We start from the raw sequence: 23,985 nt of genomic DNA, 5'->3' as shown, positions 1-23,985 counted from the left end.
TCTCCGTTTCAGTCACTCTCTCCATTTCTGTCACTCTCTCCGTTTCTGTCACTCTCTCCGTTTCTCTCTCTCTCTCCCTGTTTCTCTCACTCTCTCTGTTCTCTCACTCTCTCTGTTTCTCTCACTCTCTCTGTTTCTGTCGCTCTCTCCGTTTCAGTCACTCCCTCCGTTTCTGTCACTCTCTCCGTTTCTGTCACTCTCTGTTTCTGTCACTCTCGCTGTTTTCTCTCACTCTCTCTGTTTCTCTCACTCTCTCTGTTTCTGTCACTCTCTCTGTTTCTCTCACTCTGTCTGTTTCTCTCACTCTCTCTGTTTCTGTCACTCTCTCTGTTTCTGTCACTCACTCCGTTTCTCTCATTCTCTCCGTTTCTCTCACTCTCTCTGTTTCCTTCACTCTCTCCGTTTCTGTCTCTCTCTCCGTTTCAGTCACTCTCTGTTTCTGTCACTCTCTGTTTCTGTCTCTCCGTTTCAGTCACTGTCTCTGTTTCTGTCACTCTCTCCGTTTCAGTCACTCTCTCCGTTTCAGTCACTCTCTCTGTTTCTCTCACTCTCTCCGTTTCTGTCACTCTCTCCGTTTCTGTCACTCTCGCTGTTTCTCTCACTCTCTCTGTTTCTGTCACTCACTCCGTTTCTCTCATTCTCTCCGTTTCTCTCACTCTATCTGTTTCCTTCACTCTCTGTTTCAGTCACTCTCTCCTTTTCTCTCACTCTCTCTGTTTCTGTCACTCTCTCTGTTTCTGTCATTCTCTCTGTTTCTGTCACTCTCTCTGTTTCTCTCACTCTCTCCGTTTCTCTCACTCTCTCCGTTTCTCTCACTCTCTCTGTTTCTGTCCCTCTCTCCGTTTCTGTCCCTCTCTCCGTTTCTCTCACTCTCTCCGTTTCTCTCACTCTCTGTTTCTGTCACTCTCTCCGTTTCTGTCACTCTCTCCGTTTCTGTCACTCTCTCCGTTTCAGTCACTCTCTCCGTTTCTGTCACTCTCTCCGTTTCTGTCACTCTCTCAGTTTCTGTCACTCTCTCCGTTTCTCTCACTCTCTCTGTTTCCTTCACTCTCTGTTTCTGTCACTCTCTCCGTTTCTGTCACTCTCTCCGTTTCAGTCACTCCCTGTTTCTGTCACTCTCTCAGTTTCTGTCACTCTCTCCCTGTTTCTCTCACTCTCTCTGTTTCACTCACTCTCTCCGTTTCTCTCACTCTCTCTGTTTCTTTCACTCTCTGTTTCTGTCACTCTCGCCGTTTCTGTCACTCTCTCCGTTTCAGTCACTCTCTCCATTTCTGTCACTCTCTCAGTTTCTGTCACTCTCTCCGTTTCTCTCACTCTCTCCGTTTCTCTCTCTCTCTCCCTGTTTCTCTCACTCTCTCTGTTTCTCTCACTCCCTCTGTTTCTCTCACTCTCTCTGTTTCTGTCGCTCTCTCCGTTTCAGTCACTCCCTCCGTTTTGTCACTCTCTCCGTTTCTGTCACTCTCTCTGTTTCTGTCACTCTCGCTGTTTCTGTCACTCTCTCTGTTTCTGTCACTCTCTCTGTTTCTGTCACTCTCTCTGTTTCTCTCACTCTCTCTGTTTCTCTCACTCTCTCTGTTTCTGTCACTCACTCCGTTTCTCTCATTCTCTCCGTTTCTCTCACTCTCTCTGTTTCCTTCACTCTCTCCGTTTCTGTCTCTCTCTCCGTTTCAGTCACTCTCTGTTTCTGTCACTCTCTGTTTCTGTCTCTCCGTTTCAGTCACTGTCTCCGTTTCTGTCACTCTCTCCGTTTCTGTCACTCTCTCCGTTTCAGTCACTCCCTCCGTTTCTGTCACTCTCTCCGTTTCAGTCACTCTCTCCGTTTCTCTCACTCTCTCTGTTTCTTTCACTCTCTGTTTCTGTCACTCTCGCCGTTTCTGTCACTCTCTCCGTTTCAGTCACTCTCTCCATTTCTGTCACTCTCTCAGTTTCTGTCACTCTCTCCGTTTCTCTCTCTCTCCTGTTTCTCTCACTCTCTCTGTTTCTGTCACTCTCTCTGTTTCTCTCACTCTCTCTGTTTCTGTCACTCTCTCCGTTTCTGTCACTCTCTCCGTTTCTGTCACTCTCCCGTTTCTGTCACTCTCTCCGTTTCTCTCACTCTCGCTGTTTCTGTCACTCTCTCTGTTTCTCTCACACTTTCTGTTTCTCTCACTCTCTCTGTTTCTCTCACTCTCTCTGTTTCTGTCACTCACTCCGTTTCTCTCATTCTCTCCGTTTCTCTCACTCTCTCTGTTTCCTTCACTCTCTCCGTTTCTGTCTCTCTCTCCGTTTCAGTCACTCTCTGTTTCTGTCACTCTCTGTTTCTGTCTCTCCGTTTCAGTCACTGTCTCCGTTTCTGTCACTCTCTCCGTTTCAGTCACTCCCTCCGTTTCTGTCACTCTCTCCGTTTCAGTCACTCTCTCCGTTTCTCTCACTCTCTCCGTTTCTGTCACTCTCTCCGTTTCTGTCACTCTCGCTGTTTCTCTCACTCTCTCTGTTTCTGTCACTCACTCCGTTTCTCTCATTCTCTCCGTTTCTCTCACTCTATCTGTTTCCTTCACTCTCTGTTTCTGTCACTCTCTCCGTTTCTGTCACTCTCTCCGTTTCTGTCACTCTCTCCGTTTCAGTCACTCTCTGTTTCTGTCACTCTCTTTTTCTGTCTCTCCGTTTCAGTCACTCTCTCCGTTTCTGTCACTCTCTCCGTTTCTGTCACTCTCTCAGTTTCTGTCCCTCTCTCCGTTTCTGTCACTCTCTCCGTTTCTCTCACTCTCTCCCTGTTTCTGTCACTCTCTCCGTTTCTGTCACTCTCTCCGTTTCAGTCACTCTCTCCGTTTCTGTCACTCTCTCCGTTTCTCTCACTCTCTGTTTCTGTCACTCTCTCCGTTTCTGTCACTCTCTCCGTTTCTGTCACTCTCTCCGTTTCTGTCACTCTCCGTTTCAGTCACTCTCTGTTTCTGTCACTCTCTGTTTCTGTCTCTCCGTTTCAGTCACTCTCTGTTTCTCTCACTCTCTCTGTTTCTCTCTCTCTCTGTGTTTCTGTCACTCTCCGTTTCAGTCACTCCCTCCGTTTCTGTCACTCTCTCCGTTTCAGTCACACTCTCCGTTTCTCTCACTGTCTCCGTTTCTGTCACTCTCTCCGTTTCTGTCACTCTCTCCGTTTCTCTCACTCTCTCTGTTTCTCTCACTCTCTGTTTCTGTCACTCTCTCCTTTTCTGTCACTCTCTCCGTTTCTGTCACTCTCCGTTTCTGTCACTCTGTTTCTGTCTCTCCGTTTCTCTCACTCTCTCTGTTTCTCTCACTCTCTCTGTTTCTCTCACTCTCTCTGTTTCTCTCTCTCTCTGTGTTTCTGTCACTCTCTCCGTTTCAGTCACTCTCTCCGTTTCTCTCACTCTCTCCGTTTCTCTCTCTCTGTTTCTCTCACTCTCTCTGTTTCTCTCACTCTCTCTGTTTCTGTCACTCACTCTATTTCTGTCACTCTCTCTATTTCTGTCACTCTCTCTATTTCTGTCACTCTCTCGATTTCGGTTACTTTCTCGATTTTGGTCACTCGTGCTAGACATCACCATCCGAGGAAAAAGGCTCTCAATGTCCACCCTATCTAATCCTCTGATCATCTTGTGTGCCTCAATTATGTCACCTCTCAACCTTTTGCTCTCTAACGAAAACAGCCTCAAGTCCCTCAGCCTTTCCTCATAAGATCTTCCCTCCATACCAGGCAACATCCTGGTAAATCTCCTCTGCACTCTTTCCAATTGATCCACATCCTTCCCATAATGCGGCGACCAGAACATAAAACATAGAACATTACAGCGCAGTACAGGCCCTTCGGCCCACGATGTTGCACCGTCCTGTGAAACCCATCTAAAGTCCCTCTACACTATTCCCTTATCGTCCATATGCCTATCCAATGACCATTTGAATGTGTTTAGTGTTGGCGAGTCCACTACTGTTGCAGGCAGGGCATTCCACGCCCTTACTACTCTCTGAGTAAAGAACCTACCTCTGACATCTGTCCTATATCTATCTCCCCTCAATTTAAAGCTATGCAATACTCCGAATGCGGCCGCACCAGAGTTTTGTACAATTGCAACATGACCTCATGGCTCTACCAATAAAAGCTAACACACTGTTCACCTTCTTAACAACCCTCTCAACCTGGGTGGCAACTTTCAGGGATCTATGGACATGGACACCGAGATCTCTCTGCTCATCCACACTACCAAGAATCTTACCATTAGCCCAGTACTCTGTCTTCCTGTTATTCCTTCCAAAATGAATCACCTCACACTTTTCTGCATTAAACTCCATTTGCCACCTGTCAGCCCCGCTCTGCAGCTTGTCTATGTCCCTCTGTAATTTGTAACATTCTTCTGCACTGTCCACAACTCCACCGACTATAGTGTCATCTGCAAATTTACTCACCCATCCTTCTACGCCCTCCTCCAGGTCATTTATAAAAATGACAAAAAGCAGTGGCCCCAAAACAGATCCTTGTGGTACACCACTAGTAACTGGACTCCAGGCTCAACATTTACCATCAACCACCACCCTTTGTCTTCTTCCAGCTAGCCAATTTCTGATCCAAACTGCTAAATCAACCTGAATCCCATGCCTCCGTATTTTCTGCAATAGCCTACCGTGGGGAACCTTATCAAACGCTTTACTGAAATCCATATACACCACATCAACTGCTTTACCCTCGTCCACCTGATTGGTCACCTTCTCAAAGAACTCAATAAGTTTTATGAGGCACGACCTATCCTTCACAAAACTGTGTTGACTATCTCTAATCAAATTATTCCTTTCCAGATGATTATACATCCTATCTCTTATAAACCTTTCCAAGACTTTGCCCACAACAGAAGTAAGGCTCACTGGTCTATAGTTACCGGGGTTGTCTCTACTCCCCTTCTTGAACAAGGGGACAACATTTGCTATCCTCCAGTCTTCTGGCACTATTCCTGTAGATAAAGATGACTTAAAGATCAAAGCCAAAGGCTCAGCAATCTCCTCCCTGGCTTCCCAGAGAATCCTAGGATAAATCCCATCCGGCCCAGGCGACTTACCTATTTTCACACATTCCAGAATCGCTAACACCTCCTCCTTATGAACCTCAAGCCCTTCTAGTCCAGTAGCCTGTATCTCTGTGTGAATACTGTCGAAAAATACTCATTTAGCACCTTTCCTATCTCCTCGGACTCCACGCACAACTTCCCACTACTGTCCTTGACTGGCCCTACTCTTACCTTAGTCATTCTTTTATTCCTGACATACCTATAAAAAGCTTTAGGGTTATCCTTGATCCTACCTGCCAAAGACTTCTTATGTCCCCTCCTGGCTCTTCTCAGCTCTCTCTTTGGAGCCTTCCTAGCTAACTTGTAACTCTCAAACGCCCTAACTGAACCATCACGTCACATCATTACATAAGCCTCCTTCTTCCCCTTGACAAGTGTTTCAACTGCTTTAGTAAACCATGGTTCCCTCGCTCGACCACTTCCTCCCTGCCTGACAGGTACATACTTATAGAACATAGAGAAATACAGCACAGACCAGGCCCTTCGGCCCACGATGTTGTGCCGAACTTTTGTCCTAGTTTAATCATAGTGTCCAAAATTCTATGATAATCTAAGGGCAATTTATCATGGCCAATCCACCCAACCCGCACATCTTTGGACTGTGGGAGGAAACCGGAGCACCCGGAGGAAACCCACGCACACACGGGGAGGATGTGCAGACTCCACACAGACAGTGACCCAAGCCGGAATCGAACCTGGGATCCTGGAGCTGTGAAGCAATTGTGCTATCCACAATGCTACCGTGCTGCCCTTAAAATCAAATTAATCTACACTCCATTATTCTACCATAATCCATGTACCTATCCAATAGCCGCTTGAAGGTCCCTAATGTTTCCGACTCAACTACTTCCACAGGCAGTGCATTCCATGCCCCCACTACTCTCTGGGTAAAGAACCTACCTCTGACATCCCCCCTATATCGTCCACAATTCACCTTTAATTTATGTCCCCTTGTAATGGTTTGTTCCACCCAGGGAAAAAGTCTCTGACTGTCTACTCTATCTATTCCCCTGATCATCTTATAAATCTCTATCAAGTCGCCCCTCATCCTTCTCCGTTCTAATGAGAAAAGGCCCAGCACCCTCAACCTTTCCTCGTAAGACCTACTCTCCATTCCAGGCAACATCCTGGTAAATCTCCTTTGCACCTTTTCCAAAGCTTCCACATCCTTCCTAAAATGAGGTGACCAGAACTGCACACAGTACTCCAAATGTGGCCTGACCAAGGTTTTGTACAGCTGCATCATCACCTCACGGCTCTTAAACTCAATCCCTCTGTTCATGAACGCTAGCACACCATAGGCCTTCTTCACAGCTCTATCCACTTGAGTGGCAACTTTCAAAGATCTATGAACATAGACCCCAAGATCTTTCTGCTCCTCCACATTGCCAAGAACCCTACCATTAATCCTGTATTCCGCATTCATATTTGTCCTTCCAAAATGGACAGCCTCACACTTGTCAGGGTTAAACTCCATCTGCCACTTCTCAGCCCAGCTCTGCATCCTATCTATGTCTCTTTGCAGCCGACAACAGCCCTCCTCACTATCCACAACTCCACCAATCTTCGTATCATCTTCAGAGGACACAGAACTGATCCCTGCGGTACGCCACTGGTAACTGGGCTCCAGGCTGAATATTTGCCATCCACCACCACTCTCTGACTTCTATTGGTTAGCCAGTTCGTTATCCAACTGTCCAAATTTCCCACTATCCCATGCCTCCTTACTTTCTGCATAAGCCTACCATGGGGAACCTTATCAAATGCCTTACTAAAATCCATGTACACCACATCCACTGCTTTACCTTCATCCACATGCTTGGTCACCTCCTCAAATAAGTCAATAAGACTTGTGAGGCAAGACCTACCCCTCACAAATCCGTGCTGACTATCCCTAATCAAGCAGTGTCTTTCCAGATGCTCAGAAATTCTATCCCTCAGTACCCTTTTCATTACTTTGCCTACCACCGAAGTAAGACTAACTGGCCTGTAATTCCCAGGGTTATCCCTATTCCGTTTTTCGAACAGGGGCACGACATTTGCCACTCTCCAATCCCCTGGTACCACCCCTGTTGACAGTGAGGACGAAAAGATCATTGCCAACGGCTCTGCAATTTCATTTCGTGCTTCCCATAGAATCCTTGGATATATCCCGTCAGGCCCGGGGGACTTGTCTATCCTCAAGTTTTTCAAAATGCCCAACACATCTTCCTTCCTAACAAGTATCTCCTCGAGCTTACCAGTCTGTTTCACACTGTCCTCTCCAACAATATGGCCCCTCTCATTCGTAAATACTGAAGAAAAGTACTCGTTCAAGGCCTTGGGGTTTTCCTTGATCCCACCCGCCAAAGATTTTTCATGCCCTCTCTTAGCTCTCCTAATCCCTTTCTTCAGTTCCCTCCTGGCTATCTTGTAACCCTCAAGCACCCTGTCTGAACCTTGTTTCCTCAGCCTTACATAAGTCTCCTTCTTCCTCTTAACAAGACATTCTACCTCTCTTGTCAACCATGGTTCCCTCACTCAACCATCTCTTCCCTGCCTGACAGGGACATACATATCAAAAACACGCAGTACCTGTTCCTTGAACAAGTTCCACATTTTACTTGTGTCCTTCCCTATGTTCCCAACTTATGCAATTCAGTTCTTGTCTGACAGCATTGTATTTACCCTTCCCCCAATTGTAAACCTTGCCCTGTTGCATGCACCTATCCCTCTCCATTACTAAAGTGAAAGTCACAGAATTGTGGTCACTACCTCCAAAATGCTCCCCCACTAACAAATCTATCACCTGCCCTGGTTCATTACCAAGTACCAAATCCAATATGGCCTCCCCTCTGGTCGGACAATCTACATACTGTGTTCGAAAAGCTTCCTGGACACACTGCACAAACACTACCCCATCCAAACTATTTGATCTAAAGAGTTTCCACTCAATGTTTGGGAAGTTGAAGTCACCCTTGACTACTATCCTGTGACTTCTGCACCTTTCCAAAATCTGTTTCCCAATCTGTTCCTCCACATCTCTGCTGCTATTGGGGGGCCTATAGAACACTCCCAACAAGGTGACTGCTCCTTTCCTATTTCTGACTTCAACCCATATTACCTCAGTAGGCAGATCCCCCTCGAACTGCCTTTCTGCAGCTGTTATACTATCTCTAATTAACAATGCCACCCCCCCCCCCCACCTCTTTTACCATCCTCCCTAATCTTATTGAAACATCTATAACCAGGGACCTCCAACAACCGTTTCTGCCCCTCTTCTATCCAAGTTTCCAAGTTTCCGTGATGGCCACCACATCGTAGTCCCAAGTACCGATCTATGCCTCAAGTTCACCCACCTTATTCCTGATGCTTTTTGCGTTGAAGTATACACACTTCAACCCATCTCCTTGCCTGCAAGTACTCTCCTTTGTCAGTGTTACCTTCCCCACTGCATCACTACGTGCTTTGGCATCCTGACTATCAGCTTCCTTAGTTGCTGGACTACAAATCCGGTTCCCATTACCCAGCCAAATTAGTTTAAACCCTCCCGAAGAGTATTAGAAAACCTCCCTCCCAGGATATTGGTGCCCCTCTGGTTCAGATGCAACCTGTCCTGCTTGTACAGGTCCCACTTTCCCCAGAAGCTCCAATTATCCAAATACCTGAAGCCCTCCCTCCTACACCATTCCTGCAGCCACGTGTTCAACTGCACTCTCTCCCTATTCCTAGCCTCGCTATCACGTGGCACCGGCAACAAACCAGAGATGACAACTCTGTCTGTCCTGGCTTTTAACTTCCAGCCTAACTCCCTAAACTCGTTTATTACATCCACACTCCTTTTCCTACCTACGTCGTTCATACCAATGTGCACCACGACTTCTGGCTGCTCATCCTCCCCCTTCAGGATCCTGAAGACACGATCCGAGACATCCCTGGCCCTGGCACCCGGGAGGCAACATACCTTCCGGGAGCCTCACTCGCGACCACAGAATCTCCTATCTATTACCCTAGCCATTGAATCTCCTATTACTATTGCTTTTCTATTTTCCCCCTTCTCTTCTGAGCCCCAGAGCCAGACTCAGTGCCAGAGACCTGGCCGCTAGGACCTTCGCCCGGTAGGTCATCCCCCCCCCCCCAACAGCATCCAAAACGCTATACTTGTTTTGAAGGGGAACGGCCACGAGGGATCCCTGCACTGTCTGCCTGTTCGTTTTCTTTCCCCTGACTGAAACCCAGCTACTCTTGTCCAGTACCTTGGGTGTGGCTACCTCCCTGTAACTCTTCTCGATAACCCCCGCTGCCTCCCGGATGATCTGAAGTTCATCCAGCTCCAGCTCCAGTTCCCTAACACGGTCTCTGAGGAGCTGGAGTTGGGTGCACTTCCCGCAGGTATAGTCAGAGGGGACATCGGTGGTATCCCTCACCACCCACATCCTACAGGAGGAGCATGCAACTGCCCGAGCCTCCATCCCCTCTTACCTTACAGAATATAGCTGCCCTATAGACCAACTGGAACTCCGCCCTCCGACTCTGCTCCCAGTCAGCTGCACTCTGTAAACTCCTGGCTCCCTTCTCGCTCTTTGCGGAAATGAAATGAAAGGAGCACCTTGCTCCCTCCTCACCTAACTCCCTCAGTCATCAAACTCTGACTATAGCACTCAAATGCACCAAATTCAGCACTCCAGTGCAAACAAACCGTATCAAGGACATGCAGTAGCTGTTCCTTAAACATGCTCCACATTTCCATTGTGCCCATCCCCTGCAGTTTCCTTCCCCATCCGATGCATCCTAAGTCTTGCCTCATCGCATCATAATTGCCTTTCCCCCAGATATAACTCTTGCCTTGCGGTACATACCTATCCCTGCCCATCGCTAAAGTAAACGTAATCGAATTGTGGTCACTATCACCAAAGTGTCACCTACCTCCAAATCTAACACCTGTCCTGGTTCATTACCCAGTACCAAATCCAATACGGCCTCGCCTCTCGTTGGCCTATCTACATACTGCGTCAGGAAACCCTCCTGCACACATTGGACAAAAACGGACCCATCTAAAGTACTCGGACTATAGCGTTTCCAGTCAATATTTGGAAAGTTAAAGTCCCCCATAACAACTACCCTGTTACTTTCGCTCCTATCCAGAATCATCTTTGCAATCCTTTCCTCTACATCTCTGGAACTTTTCGGAGGCCTATAGAAAAGCCCTAACAGGGTGACCTCTCCTTTCCTGTTTCTAAACTCAGCCCATACTAGTTCAGTAGTCGAGTCCTCATCAGATGTCCTTTCAGCCACCGTAATACTGTCCTTGACTAACAATGTCACCCCTCCCCCTCTCTTACCACCTTCCCTGAGCTTACTGAAATATCTAAACCCCAGAACCTGCAACAACCATTCCTGTCCCTGCTCTATCCATGTCTCCGAAATGGCCACAACATCGAAGTCCCAGGTAGCAACCCATGCCGCATGTTCACGCACCTTATTCCGGATGCTCCTGGCGTTGAAGTAGACGCACTTTAAACCACCTTCCTGCCGGTACACTCCTACAACTTTGTAACCAAAGTCACGACCTCACTACTCTCAGCTTCTTGTGTACTGGAGCTACAATTCAGGTTCCCAATCCCCTGCTGAACTAGTTTAAACCCTCCCGAAGAGCATTAGCAAATTTCCCCCCCAGGATATTAGTACCCCTCTGGTCCAGGTTAGACCATCCCGTTTGTAGAGGTCCCACCTACCCCAGAATGAGCCCCAATTGTCCAGGAATCTGAAATCCTCCCTCCTGCACCATCCCTGCAGCCACGTGTTCAACTGCTCTCTCTCCCTATTCCTCGACTCGCTAGCACGTGGCACAGGTAACAACCCAGAGATAATAACTGTTTGTCCTAGATCTAAGTTTCCACCCTAGCTCCCTGAATTCCTGCCTTACATCCCTATCCCTTTTCCTACCTATGTCGTTGGTACCAATGTGGACCACGACTTGGGGCTGCTCCCCCTCCCCCTTAAGGATCCCGAAAACTCGATCTGAGACATCACGGACCCTGGCACCTGGGAGGCAATACACCAACCGTGAGTCTCTCTCTTTCCCACAGAATCTACTATCCCCCTAACTATGGAGTCTCCAATGACTAATGTTCTTCTCCTCTCCCCCTTCCCTTCTGAGCAACAGGGACAGACTCTGTGCCAGAGACCTGTACCCCATGGCTGACCCCTGGTACTTCGTCCCCCCCCAACAGTATCCAAAGCGGTATACCTGTTACTAAGGGGAACAACCACAGGGGATCCCTGTACTGACTGCTTCCCCCCAGCCCCTCTCACCGTCACCCATCTACCTTCATTTTTGGCGTAACTGCCTCCCTGAAGCTTCTATCTATGACCACCTCTGCCACCCGACTGATCCGAAGTTCATCCAGCTCCAGCTCCAGTTCCCTAACGCAGTTTCTGAGGAGCTGGAGATGGGTGCACTTCCCACAGGTGAAATCAGCAGGGACATTGACGGCATCCCTCACCTCAAACATTCTGCAGGAGGAACATTGTACTGCCTTCCCTGACATCACCTCTAGATAAAACAAGAAAAAGAAAGGAAGAGCTTACCTGATATTCCCTCAACCACTTAGGTTCGAAGAGGTGGAAGGGTGGGGGACAGTACAAGTGTAATGTCTCGGGTTTAGCAACCGCCTGACTTATATACAGGTACTCACCTTCCCAACAGGCCCCTGCTCCCGTTGAAAATCCGGAGGCCGCTTATGTTTCTGTCGTGCTCTCCCTCACTCTTTCTCCATCTGTCACTCGCTTGTTCTGTTCTTGATCTTTCTGTAACTCTGTGTTGCTCACTCTCTGACACTTTTTCTCTGTCGCTAATGTCTCTTTTAGTCATTCTCACTCTCTCCTTGTCTGTAGATTCTGATGGATTTTCTCCCTGGTCCTCCTGGACCCGATGTTCGAGGAACTGTACAGATACCCAGTTTCGCAGCATGAAGAATCGGACTCGTTCCTGCCAGAATCATTACAACTGCACCGGGGAAACATTCCAGGAGCGACCCTGCAACCTGCCACAATGCACAAGTAACCTCGGGGTCAGGGGTTAGGACTGCGGCTAGGGATTGTCGGTCAGGGTTCAGGGGCAATACATGGCAGATGCAGCATAACTTTGATAGGTGTAAACGTATCACGTTTGGATGGAGAAACAGAATGACAGATGTTATTTAACTGGGAATAGATTGGGAAATGCTGATGTACAGATAGACCTGGGTGTACCAGGACACCCATCAGTGAAACAAAAACAGAAAATACTGGACAACCTCAGCAGGTCTGACAGCGGAGAGAGAAGAAAAGATTCTTAGAGACAGGATTTACTCACATTTGGAAACAAATGGACTTATTAGTGATGGACAACATGGTTTTGTGAAGGGGAGGTCGTGCCTCACTAATTTGATCGAGTTTTTCGAGGAAGTGACAAAGATGATTGATGACGGAAAGGCAGTAGATGCTGGCCTTGGAAAGGTTCCAGAGGAGGTTCACAAGAATGATCCCTGGAATGAAGAACTTGTCGTATGAGGAATGGTTGAGGACTCTGGGTCTGTACTCGTTCGGAGTTTAGAAGGATGAGAGGGGATCTTATTGAAACTTACAGGATACAGCGAGGCCTGGATAGAGTGGACGTGGAGAGGATTTTTCCACTTGAAGGAAAAACTAGAACCGGGGACACCATCTCAGACTAAAGGGATGATCCTTTAAAACAGAGATGAGGAGGAATTTCTTCAGCCAGAGGGTGGTGAATCTGTGGAACTCTGCCGCAGAGACTGCGGAGGCCAAATCACTGAGTGTCTTTAAGACAGAGATAGATAGGTTCTTGATTAATAAGGGGATCAGGGGTTATGGAGAGAAGGCAGGAGAATGGGGGATGAGAAAATATCAGCCATGATTTAATGGCGGAGCGGACTCGATTGGTCGAGTGACCTAATTCTGCTCCTATGTCTTATGGTCCAGCAGAGGGCAGCAGAGCAGAGCTACTGATCAGCTATTCTGGGGGAATTTGCATAGGTGCAGTGCGGTCAGCCTAAGTTGAAGGGGAACCGGCGAAGGAGACCCAAGGAGTTTGAGTGAAGACAAGCATCCAGCAGAGGGCAGCAGAGCAGAGCTACTGATCAGCTGTTCTGGGGGAATTTGCATACGTGCAGTGCGGTCAGCCTAAGTTGAAGGTGGTTTGTGGAGGGGCTGTTGGCAAGTGACAGTTAAACCCGAAACACTTCGTGAGTGTTTCCCACCCCACGGTGGTTGGGAAGCGGGAGCAGGGGCCTGTCGTGAAGGTGAGTGAGTGCCTTTAAATTTGCTTAACTTTCAGCGGGAGCAGGGTTTGAGGTAATATCAGGTAAGCTCTTCCTTTCTTTTTCTTTTTCTTGTTTTTTTTTAATCTAGAGGTGATGTCAGGGAAGGCAGTACAATGCTCCTCCTGCAGAATGTTTGAGGTGAGGGACGCCGTCAGTGTCCCTGCTGATTTCATCTGTGGGAAGTGCACCCAACTCCAGCTCCTCAAAAACCGTGTTAGGGACCTGGAGCTTGAGCTGGATGAACTTCGGATCATTCGGGAGGCAGAGGGGGTCATAGATAGGAGCTTCAGGGAAGTAGTTACACCAAAGACTGGAGATAGATGGGTAACTGTAAGAGGGACTGGGAAGAAGCAGTCAGTGCAGGGACCCCCTGCGGTCGTTCCCCTGAGTAACAAGTATACCGTTTTGGATACTTGTGGGGGGGACGACTTACCAGGGGTAAGCCATGGGGTACGGGCCTCTGGCACGGAGTCTGTCCCTGTTGCTCAGAAGGGAAGGGGGCAAAGGAGTAGAACATTAGTAATTGGGGACTCAATAGTCAGGGGCACAGATAGGAGATTTTGTGGGAGCGAGAGAGACTCACGTTTGGTATGTTGCCTCCCAGGTGCAAGGGTACGTGATGTCTCGGATCGTGTTTTCCGGGTCCTTAAGGGGGAGGGGGAGCAGCCCCAAGTCGTAGTCCACATTGGCACTAACGACATAGGTAGGAAAGGGGACAAGGATGTCAGGCAGGCCTTTAGGGAGCTAGGATGGAAGCTCAGAGCGAGAACAAACAGAGTTGTTATCTCTGGGTTGTTGCCCGTGCCACGTGATAGTGAGATGAGGAATAGGGAGAGAGAGCAATTAAACACGTGGCTACAGGGATGGTGCAGGCGGGAGGGATTCAGATTTCTGGATAACTGGGGCTCTTTCTGGGGAAGGTGGGACCTCTATAGACAGGATGGTCTACATCTGAACCTGAGGGGCACCAATATCCTGGGGGGGAGATTTGTTAGTGCTGTTTGGGGGGGTTTAAACTAATTCAGCAGGGGCATGGGAACCTGGTTTGTAGTTTTGGGGTACGGGAGATTGAGAGTATAGAGGTCAGGAGCACAGATTTGACTTCGCAGGAGGGTGCCAGTGTTCAGGTAGGTGGTTTGAAGTGTGTCTACTTCAATGCCAGGAGTATACGAAATAAGGTAGGGGAACTGGCAGCATGGGTTGGTACCTGGGACTTCGACGTTGTGGCCATTTCAGAGACATGGATAGAGCAGGGACAAGAATGGTTGTTGCAGGTTCCGGGGTCTAGGTGTTTTAGTAAGCTCAGAGAAGGGGGCAAAAGAGGGGGAGGTGTGGCGCTGCTAGTCAAGGACAGTATTACGGTGGCGGAAAGGATGCTAGATGGGGACTCTTCTTCCGAGGTAGTATGGGCTGAGGTTAGAAACAGGAAAGGAGAGGTCACCCTGTTGGGAGTTTTCTTTAGGCCACCTAATAGTTCTAGGGATGTAGAGGAAAGGATGGCGAAGATGATTCTGGAAAAGAGCGAAAGTAACAGGGTAGTTGTTATGGGAGACTTTAACTTTCCAAATATTGACTGGAAAAGATATAGTTCGAGTACATTAGATGGGTCGTTCTTTGTACAATGTGTGCAGGAGGGTTTCCTGACACAATATGTTGACAGGCCAACAAGAGGCGAGGCCACATTGGATTTGGTTTTGGGTAATGAACCAGGCCAGGTGTTAGATCTGGAGGTAGGTGAGCACTTTGGAAACAGTGACCACAATTCGGTGACCTTTACGTTAGTGATGGAAAGGCATAAGTATACCCCGCAGGGCAAGAGTTATAGCTGGGGGAATTATGATGCCATTAGACATGACTTAGGATGTGTTGGTTGGAGAAGTAGGCTGCAAGGGTTGGGCACACTGGATATGTGGAGCTTGTTCAAGGAACAGCTATTGCATGTTCTTGATAAGCACGTACCAGTCAGGCAGGGAGGAAGGGGTCGAGCGAGGGAACCGTGGTTTACCAAAGAAGTGGAATCTCTTGTTAAGAGGAAGAAGGAGGCCTATGTGAAGATGAGGCATGAAGTTTCAGTTGGGGCGCTTGATAGTTACAAGGAAGCGAGGAAGGATCTAAAGAGAGAGCTGAGACGAGCAAGGAGGGGACATGAGAAGTCTTTGGCAGGTAGGATCAAGGAAAACCCAAAAGCTTTCTATAGGTATGTCAGGAATAAAAGAATGACTAGGGTAAGAGTAGGGCCAGTCAAGGACAGTGGTGGGAAGTTGTGTGTGGAGGCTGAGGAGATAAGCGAGATACTAAATGAATACTTTTTGTCAGTATTCACTCAAGAAAAAGATAATATTGTGGAGGAGAATGCTGAGACCCAGGCTATTAGAATAGATGGCATTGAGGTGCGTAGGGAAGAAGTGTTGGCAATTCTGGACAAGGTGAAAATAGATAAGTCCCCGGGGCCGGATGGGATTTATCCTAGGATTCTCTGGGAAGCCAGGGAAGAGATTGCTGAGCCTTTGGCTTTGATTTTTAGGTCATCATTGGCCACAGGAATAGTGCCAGAGGACTGGAGGATAGCAAATATGGTCCCTTTGTTCAAGAAGGGGAGTAGAGATAACCCCGGTAACTATAGGCCGGTGAGCCTAACGTCTGTGGTGGGTAAGGTCTTGGAGAGGATTATAAAAGATACGATTTATAATCATCTAGATAGGAATAATATGATTAGGGATAGTCAGCATGGTTTTGTGAAGGGTAGGTCATGCCTCACAAACCTTATCGAGTTCTTTGAGAAGGTGACTGAACAGGTAGACGAGGGTAGAGCAGTTGATGTGGTGTATATGGATTTCAGTAAAGCGTTTGATAAGGTTCCCCACGGTCGGCTATTGCAGAAAATACGGAGGCTGGGGATTGAGGGTGATTTAGAGATGTGGATCAGAAATTGGCTAGTTGAAAGAAGACAGAGAGTGGTAGTTGATGGGAAATGTTCAGAATGGAGTTCAGTTACGAGTGGCGTACCACAAGGATCTGTTCTGGGGCCATTGCTGTTTGTCATTTTTATAAATGACCTAGAGGAGGGCGCAGAAGGATGGGTGAGTAAATTTGCAGACGACACTAAAGTCGGTGGAGTTGTAGACAGTGCGGAAGGATGTTGCAGGTTACAGAGGGACATAGATAAGCTGCAGACCTGGGCTGAGAGGGGCTGGTTTAGCTCACAAGGCTAAATCGCTGGCTTTTAAAGCAGACCAAGCAGGCCAGCAGCACGGTTCAATTCCCGTACCAGCCTCCCCGGACAGGCGCGGAATGTGGCGACTAGGGGCTTTTCACAGTAACTTCATTGAAGCCTACTCGTGACAATAAGCGATTTTCATTTTCATTTTCATTTCATTTCATTTCATTTCATTTCATTTCAAATGGAGTTTAATGTGGAGAAGTGTGAGGTGATTCACTTTGGAAAGAAAACAGGAATGCGGAATATTTGGCTAATGGTAAAATTCTTGGTAGTGTGGATGAGCAGAGGGATCTCGGTGTCCATGTACATAGATCCCTGAAAGTTGCCACCCAGGTTGATAGGGTTGTGAAGAAGGCCTATGGTGTGTTGGCCTTTATTGGTAGAGGGATTGGTAGGTGCCTCACGGTAGCATGGTGGTTAGCATCAATGCTTCACAGCTCCAGGGTCCCAGGTTCGATTCCCGGCTGGGTCACTGTCTGTGTGGAGTCTGCACGTCCTCCCCGTGTGTGCGTGGGTTTCCTCCGGGTGCTCCGGTTTCCTCCCACAGTCCAAAGATGTGCGGGTTAGGTGGATTGGCCATGCTAAATTGCCCGTAGTGTAAGGTTAATGGGGGGATTGTTGGGTTACGGGTATATGGGTTACGTGGGTTTAAGTGGGGTGATCATTGCTCGGCACAACATCGAGGGCCGAAGGGCCTGTTCTGTGCTGTACTGTTCTATGTTCTATGTTCTATGAGTTCCGGAGCCATGAGGTCATGTTGCAGTTGTACAAAACTCTAGTACGGCCGCATTTGGAGTATTGCGTACAGTTCTGGTCGCCTCATTATAGGAAGGACGTGGAAGCTTTGGAACGGGTGCAGAGGAGATTTACCAGGATGTTGCCTGGTATGGAGGGAAAATCTTATGAGGAAAGGCTGATGGACTTGAGGTTGTTTTCGTTAGAGAGAAGAAGGTTAAGAGGTGACTTAATAGAGGCATACAAAATGATCAGAGGGTTAGATAGGGTGGACAGCGAGAGCCTTCTCCCGCGGATGGAGGTGGCTAGCATGAGGGGACATAGCCTTATATTGAGGGGTAATAGATATAGGACAGAGGTCAGAGGTGGGTTTTTTACGCAAAGAGTGGTGAGGCCGTGGAATGCCCTACCTGCAACAGTAGTGAACTCGCCAACATTGAGGGCATTTAAAAGTTTATTGGATAAGCATATGGATGATAATGGCATAGTGTAGGTTAGATGGCCTTTAGTTTTTTTTCCATGTCGGTGCAACATCGAGGGCCGAAGGGCCTGTACTGCGCTGTATCGTTCTATGTTCTATGTTCTATGTTCTATGGTATACATGGACTTCAGTAAAGCCTTTGACAAGGTACCTCATGGTAGACTGGTACAAAAAGTGAAGTCACATGGGATCAGAGGAGAGCTGGCATGTCGGATACAGACCTGGCTTGGGCACAGAAGACAGGGTAGCAGTAGAAGAGTGTTTTTCTGAATGGAAGGCTGTGACTAGCGGCATTCCACAGGGATCAATGCTGGGGCCTTTGTTGTTCATGCTGTATATCAATGATTTGGAAGAAAATATAGCTGGTCTGATTAGTAAGTTAGCAGACACAGAAATTGGTGGAGTTGCGGATAGTGTAGAAGATTGTCAGCGGATACAGCCGGATATAAACTGGTTGGAGTCTTGGACGGAGAAAGGGCAGATGGAGTTTAATCCGGATAAGTGTGAGGTAATGCACTTTGGAAGGTCCAATGCATCTAGGTATTACACAATAAATGGTAGAACTCTGGTATAACTCTTGCGAATACTGGCAGGCAGAGAGATCTGGGCGTGCATGTCCATCGATCACTGAAAGTGGTAGCACATGTGGATAAGGCGGTCAAGAAAGCATCCGGCATGCTGGCTTCATCGGTCGGAGCATTGAATATAAAAATTGGCAAGTCATGTTGCAGCTGTATAGGACCTTAGTTAGGCCTCATTTGGAATATTGTGTACAATTCTAGTCGCCACACTACCAGAAGGATGCGGATGCTTTGGAGAGGGTACAGAAGCTGTTTACTAGGATGTTGCCTGGTATGGAGGGCATTAGCTATGAGGAGAGGGTAGATAAACTCGGTCTGTTCTCACTGGATCAACAGATGTTGAGAGGTGACCTGATAGAGGTCTACAAGATTATGAGTGGCACGGACAGAGTGGATAGTCAGATGCTGAATCCTCGGGTAGGAGAGTCAAGTACTCGGGGACATAGGTTTAAAGTGCGTGGGGGAGAGTTTCGAACAATTGTACGAAGCAGGTTTTTACACAGAGGGTGGTAAATATATGGAAGGTGCTGCCGGAGGAGGTGGTGGCAGCCGGTACGATAGCGACATTTAAGGGGCATCTGGACAAATATATGAATAGGGTGGGAACGGAAGGATACGGACTCCAGTGCAGACTGTTTTAGTTTAGGCAGGTACCATGGTCGGCACGGGCTTGGAGGGCCGAAGGGCCTCTTCCTGTGCTGTATTGTTCTTTGTTCTTCGAAGCTATTATTTAGAGTCTGGATGACTCTTTGTCAAAGTTTGCTGAAAGTAGCAGTTCTGAAGGCAAATGGCATGGCGGCCTGGATTGAAAGAGGAATTAAATAATTGGGAGTAAGGACGGCTTACTGCAGGATCTTGGTGACAGCATACCTGGAGTATTGTGAGCACTTTTGGTCCTTTTCGAAGAAAGGATTCAATTGCCATTGAGGGAGTGCAGCAAATATTCACCAGGCTGATTCCTGGGATGGTGGGATTGTCGTACAAGGAAGGATTGGCTCCACTGGGCCAGCATTCACTGGATTTTAGACGAATGAGAGGGGACATCATTGAAAGGTATTAAAACTCAGACACGGCTGGACAGGCTGGATACAGGGATGATGTTTCCTCTGGTCGGGCAGGCTCTCTGATAGGGCGAGCACTCTGATAGGGCCGGCTCTCTGATAGGGCGAGCACTCTGATAGGGTGGGCTCTCTGATAGGGCGGGCTCTCTGATAGGGCAAGCACTCTGATAGGGCGGGCTCTCTGATAGGGCGGGCTCTCTGATAGGGCGGGCTCTCTGATAGGGCGGGCTGTCTGATAGGGCGGGCTCTCTGATAGGGCGAGCACTCTGATAGGGCGGGCTCTCTGATAGGGCGGGCTCTCTGATAGGGCGAGCACTCTGATAGGGCCGGCTCTCCTCTGATAGGGCGGGCTCTCTGATAGGGCGGGCTCTCTGATCGGGCCGGCTCTCCTCTGATCGGCGGGCTCTCTGATAGGGCGGGCTCTCTGATAGGGCGAGCACTCTGATAGGGCGGGCTCTCTGATAGGGCGAGCACTATGATAGGGCAGGATCTCTGATAGGGCGAGCACTCTAATAGGGCGAGCACTCTGATAGGGCGAGCACTCTGATAGGGCGGGCTCTCTGATAGGGCGGGCTCTCTGATAGGGCCGGCTCTCCTCTGATCGGCGGGCTCTCTGATAGGGCCGGCTCTCCTCTGATAGGGCAGGCTCTCTGATAGGGCGGGCTCTCTGATAGGGCGGGCTCCCTGATAGGGCGGGCTCCCTGATAGGGCCGGCTCTCCTCTGATAGGGCGGGCTCTCTGATAGGGCGGGCTCTCTGATAGGGCGGGCTCTCTGATAGGGCCGGCTCTCCTCTGATAGGGCGGGCTCTCTGATAGGGCGGGCTCTCTGATAGGGCGGGCTCTCCGATAGGGCAGGCTCCCTGATAGGGCGAGCACTCTGATAGGGCCGGCTCTCTGATAGGGCCGGCTCTCTGATAGGGCGAGCACTCTGATAGGGCGAGCTCTCTGATAGGGTGGGCTCTCTGATAGGGCGAGCTCTCTGATCGGGCGGGCTCTCTGATAGGGCGGGCTCTCTGATAGGGCGGGCTCCCTGATAGGGCGGGCTCCCTGATAGGGCGGGCTCTCTGATAGGGCAGGCTCTCTGATAGGGCAGGCTCTCTGATAGGGCGAGCTCTCTGATAGGGCGGGCTCTCTGATAGGGCGAGCACCCTGATAGGGCAGGATCTCTGATAGGGCGAGCACTCTGATAGGGCGAGCTCTCTGATAGGGCGGGCTCTCTGATAGGGCGAGCACCCTGATAGGGCAGGATCTCTGATAGGGCGAGCTCTCTGATAGGGCGGGCTCTCTGATAGGGCGAGCACCCTGATAGGGCGAGCACTATGATAGGGCAGGCTCTCCTCTGATAGGGAAGGATCTCTGATAGGGCGAGCACTCTGATAGGGCGAGCACTCTGATAGGGCGAGCACTCTGATAGGGCGGGCTCTCTGATAGGGCGGGCTCTCTGATAGGGCGGGCTCTCTGATAGGGCGAGCACTCTGATAGGGCGGGCACTCTGATAGGGCGGGCTCTCTGATAGGGCGAGCACTCTGATAGGGCGGGCTCTCTGATCGGGTGGGCTCTCTGATCGGGCGGGCTCTCTGATCGGGCGGGCTCTCTGATCGGGCGGGCTGTCTGATAGGGCGGGCTGTCTGATAGGGCGGGCTGTCTGATAGGGCGGGCTGTCTGATAGGGCGGGCTCTCTGATAGGGTGGGCTCCCTGATAGGGCGGGCTGTCTGATAGGGCGGGCTCTCTGATAGGGCGGGCTCTCTGATCGGGTGGGCTCTCTGATCGGGCGGGCTCTCTGATCGGGCGGGCTCTCTGATAGGGCGGGCTCTCTGATAGGGCGGGCTCTCTGATAGGGCCGGTCTCTGATAGGGCCGGCTCTACTCTGATAGGGCCGGCTCTCTGATAGGGCGGGCTCTCTGATAGGGCGGGCTCTCTGATAGGGCGGGCTCTCTGATAGGTCCGGCTCTCTGATAGGGCAGGCTCTCTGATAGGGCAGGCTCTCTGATAGGGCCTGCTCTATAATAAGAGGTCGCAGCCTCAGGGTTTGAATATTCTTGTTTTCTGAGGGCCCTGGGTCTCTGGATCTTTCTTCGTCAATAGGCAATGGAAGCAGAATCTTTGAATATTTTTTAAGGCACGAGGTGAATAGTTCTCGATCTGCAAGACTGGTGGTGTTGGGGGCTGGTTATGGGGGTGGGGGTGTGTGGGGGGTGGATGATGTTGGGGGCTGGGAGGTATAGTGGGGGTGGGGGATGTGGGGTGGGGGGGCAGTGGGGGCTGGCTATAGGGTTGGGGGTGTGTGGGGGGTGGATGATATTGGGGGCTGGGAGGTATAGTGAGGGTGGGGGATGTGGGGTGCGGGGTAAGTGGGGGCTGGTTATTGGGGGTGTGTGGGTGGGGGGTGGATGATATTGGGGGCTGGGAGGTATAGTGGGGGTTGTGGGGTGCGGGGGCAGTGGGGGCTGGTTATTGGGGGTGGGGGGGTGGGGTGGGATGGGAGGCAGTGAGGATTGATTAAAGGGGGTGGGGGTCGGCATGAATGTGGGGTTGGGGTTACAATCAGATTGGCTTTGATTGTATTGAATGGGGTAGCAGACTCAATGGGCTGAGTGGCCTCCTCCTGCTCTGGAATGAGATGTTTGTCATTTCCGATATTCACAGGACCTGGAGGGTTCTGCTCTGCCAATCAGTTAAATTATAGTTGATCACACATGTCATTGTTTAGAGGCTTATTTTCGGTGTTGTTCATTGCAGATGAAACGGAATGTTCTGGAGAGAACTGCACGCGGGATTGCAGCTGGAACATGTGGTCAGGATGGAGTGAGTGTTCCCGTTGGTGTGGGGTTGGTCAACAACACCGTCTCCGGACGTACAACTGGCCACAATCCGGCGGTCAGTGGTGTGAGCGAATCCTGACTGGAAATTTGGAGATCCGCTTCTGCAATATAAAGGCGTGCAAAGGTGAGAGGTCATAGGGAGGGTGGGGCAGAGGTGAAATGTCATGGGGAGTAATCAGTGAGCGAGGATAAGATAGGAAAGTAGAGTTTGGAACAAGTAGCCCACAAGGAGATGTTCTCACAAAGAGATGAGCAGAGAACTTGAGATATACGGAGCTGAGAGAGACCTTGAAGGCCACACTAATCAGAGCACCTATTGGAGCAAGTGTAGATCACTCAGCTCCTCTAGTCTGCTTAGCCACTCAATATCGTCATGGATTACTTTTGTATCCAACTCCAATCTCCCCCCCACCTTAAATTCCCCGTATCCCTTAATTCTCTGAGAGACCAAACTTCTATCTCTCTTCAGCCTTAAATATATTCAATGATGGATCGCCCATAACCCTTAGAATGAAGTAATTTCTCTGCACCTCGGTCCAAAATAATCATCCTCAATCCTGAGCCTGTCCTCGTGTTTTAAATTCTCCGATCATCAAACATAATTTCAGTCTCCACCCTTCAAACCCCTTTATCAGCTTTGATGAGAAAACCTCTCATTCTTCCATAATCCAGACAATATAAACCCAGTTTAATCAGCCTCTCGTTATGACACCACCCCCTCACCCCAGGGACCAATCCACTGAACATGGAGATGGAAACTCCCCACAGTATTCCGGTATAACAGTAAAATATTCCGGATTCGAGAAATCCAAAATAAACACACGAACTGCTGGAAATTCTCAACAGGCCTGTGGAGAAAGTAACGTTTAGGGTAAAATGTGACTCATCAGAGAATGGAGAATCTGAAAGAGAGCTAGCGGGACTCGGAACATCAGCCATGTCTCCCTCTCCACAGATGCTGCCAGAGCTCTGAGGTTTATCCAGTATTTTCTGTTTAGATTTCCGATTTCCAGTATCCGCGATATTTTTGCTTTCTTAACTTTTGTGTCCTGCTGACGACTTGGGTCTGGATTCCCACTCCCAAGGATGATGAACTGAGCTGGGAATTTCCTGATTTATTTTCTCATAGAATCAGAGACATACAGCACAGAAACGGGATGAGGTCCTGCAAGCAGAATTTAAGGAGTTAGGAGCCAAGTTTAAAAAGTCGGACCTCAGAGGTAGTAATTAATGTGTTAGGCAGGTTGGTTTGATGTGGACTGCACTCGATGCAGAGAAGTTAGAAACAGACGTCTAACACTGGAGAAGATCCAACACTGTTTTATTCAACTATAGAACTGCTATACATATTCAGCTGTGGGTCGACACTATACTGATCTGACTGGTGACCTTGTACTAGCCTGACCAGACTTACTAGCTACCGCATGGTGTTTGCACTTGCTAGCTCGTAGACTCTGACTGTCTCAGTAGCTTGGTCCCGAGAGAGCGGGAAACCTAGTGCCCTCTGGCTTTGTAGTGGTAGTGTCCTGTCTGGTGATTGCCTGTACTGTGTTGTATGCTTACTGGTCATCCTCTGTGTCAATCACTGCCTGTCTGCATCTGATTCTATACATGAGTGGATATTATGACAGTAATCTCAGGATTGCTACCAGTGCCACGGGACAGTCAGAGTAGAAATGAAAGAATAGGCAGGATGAATGCATGGCTTGAGAGATGATGCAGGAGGG

At 49.2% G+C, this 23,985-nt stretch overlaps 1 protein-coding gene across 1 annotated transcript in view; it reads left to right on the top strand.

Moving 5' to 3' along the window:
• scospondin (subcommissural organ spondin) overlaps positions 1 to 23,985 on the top strand; it is a 443,172-nt gene that overhangs the window by 198,380 nt on the left and 220,807 nt on the right. The window contains exons 26-27 of the mRNA XM_038810430.1: positions 11,928 to 12,092; positions 22,176 to 22,382. Coding sequence (XP_038666358.1) covers positions 11,928 to 12,092; positions 22,176 to 22,382 — 372 coding nt within the window. The remainder of the gene's footprint in view (positions 1 to 11,927; positions 12,093 to 22,175; positions 22,383 to 23,985) is intronic.

The sequence above is a fragment of the Scyliorhinus canicula genome, chromosome 10, assembly GCF_902713615.1.
Source record: "Scyliorhinus canicula chromosome 10, sScyCan1.1, whole genome shotgun sequence".
In the NCBI taxonomy this organism is placed as follows: domain Eukaryota; kingdom Metazoa; phylum Chordata; class Chondrichthyes; order Carcharhiniformes; family Scyliorhinidae; genus Scyliorhinus; species Scyliorhinus canicula.
This window is presented reverse-complemented; position numbering and strand designations above follow the sequence as displayed.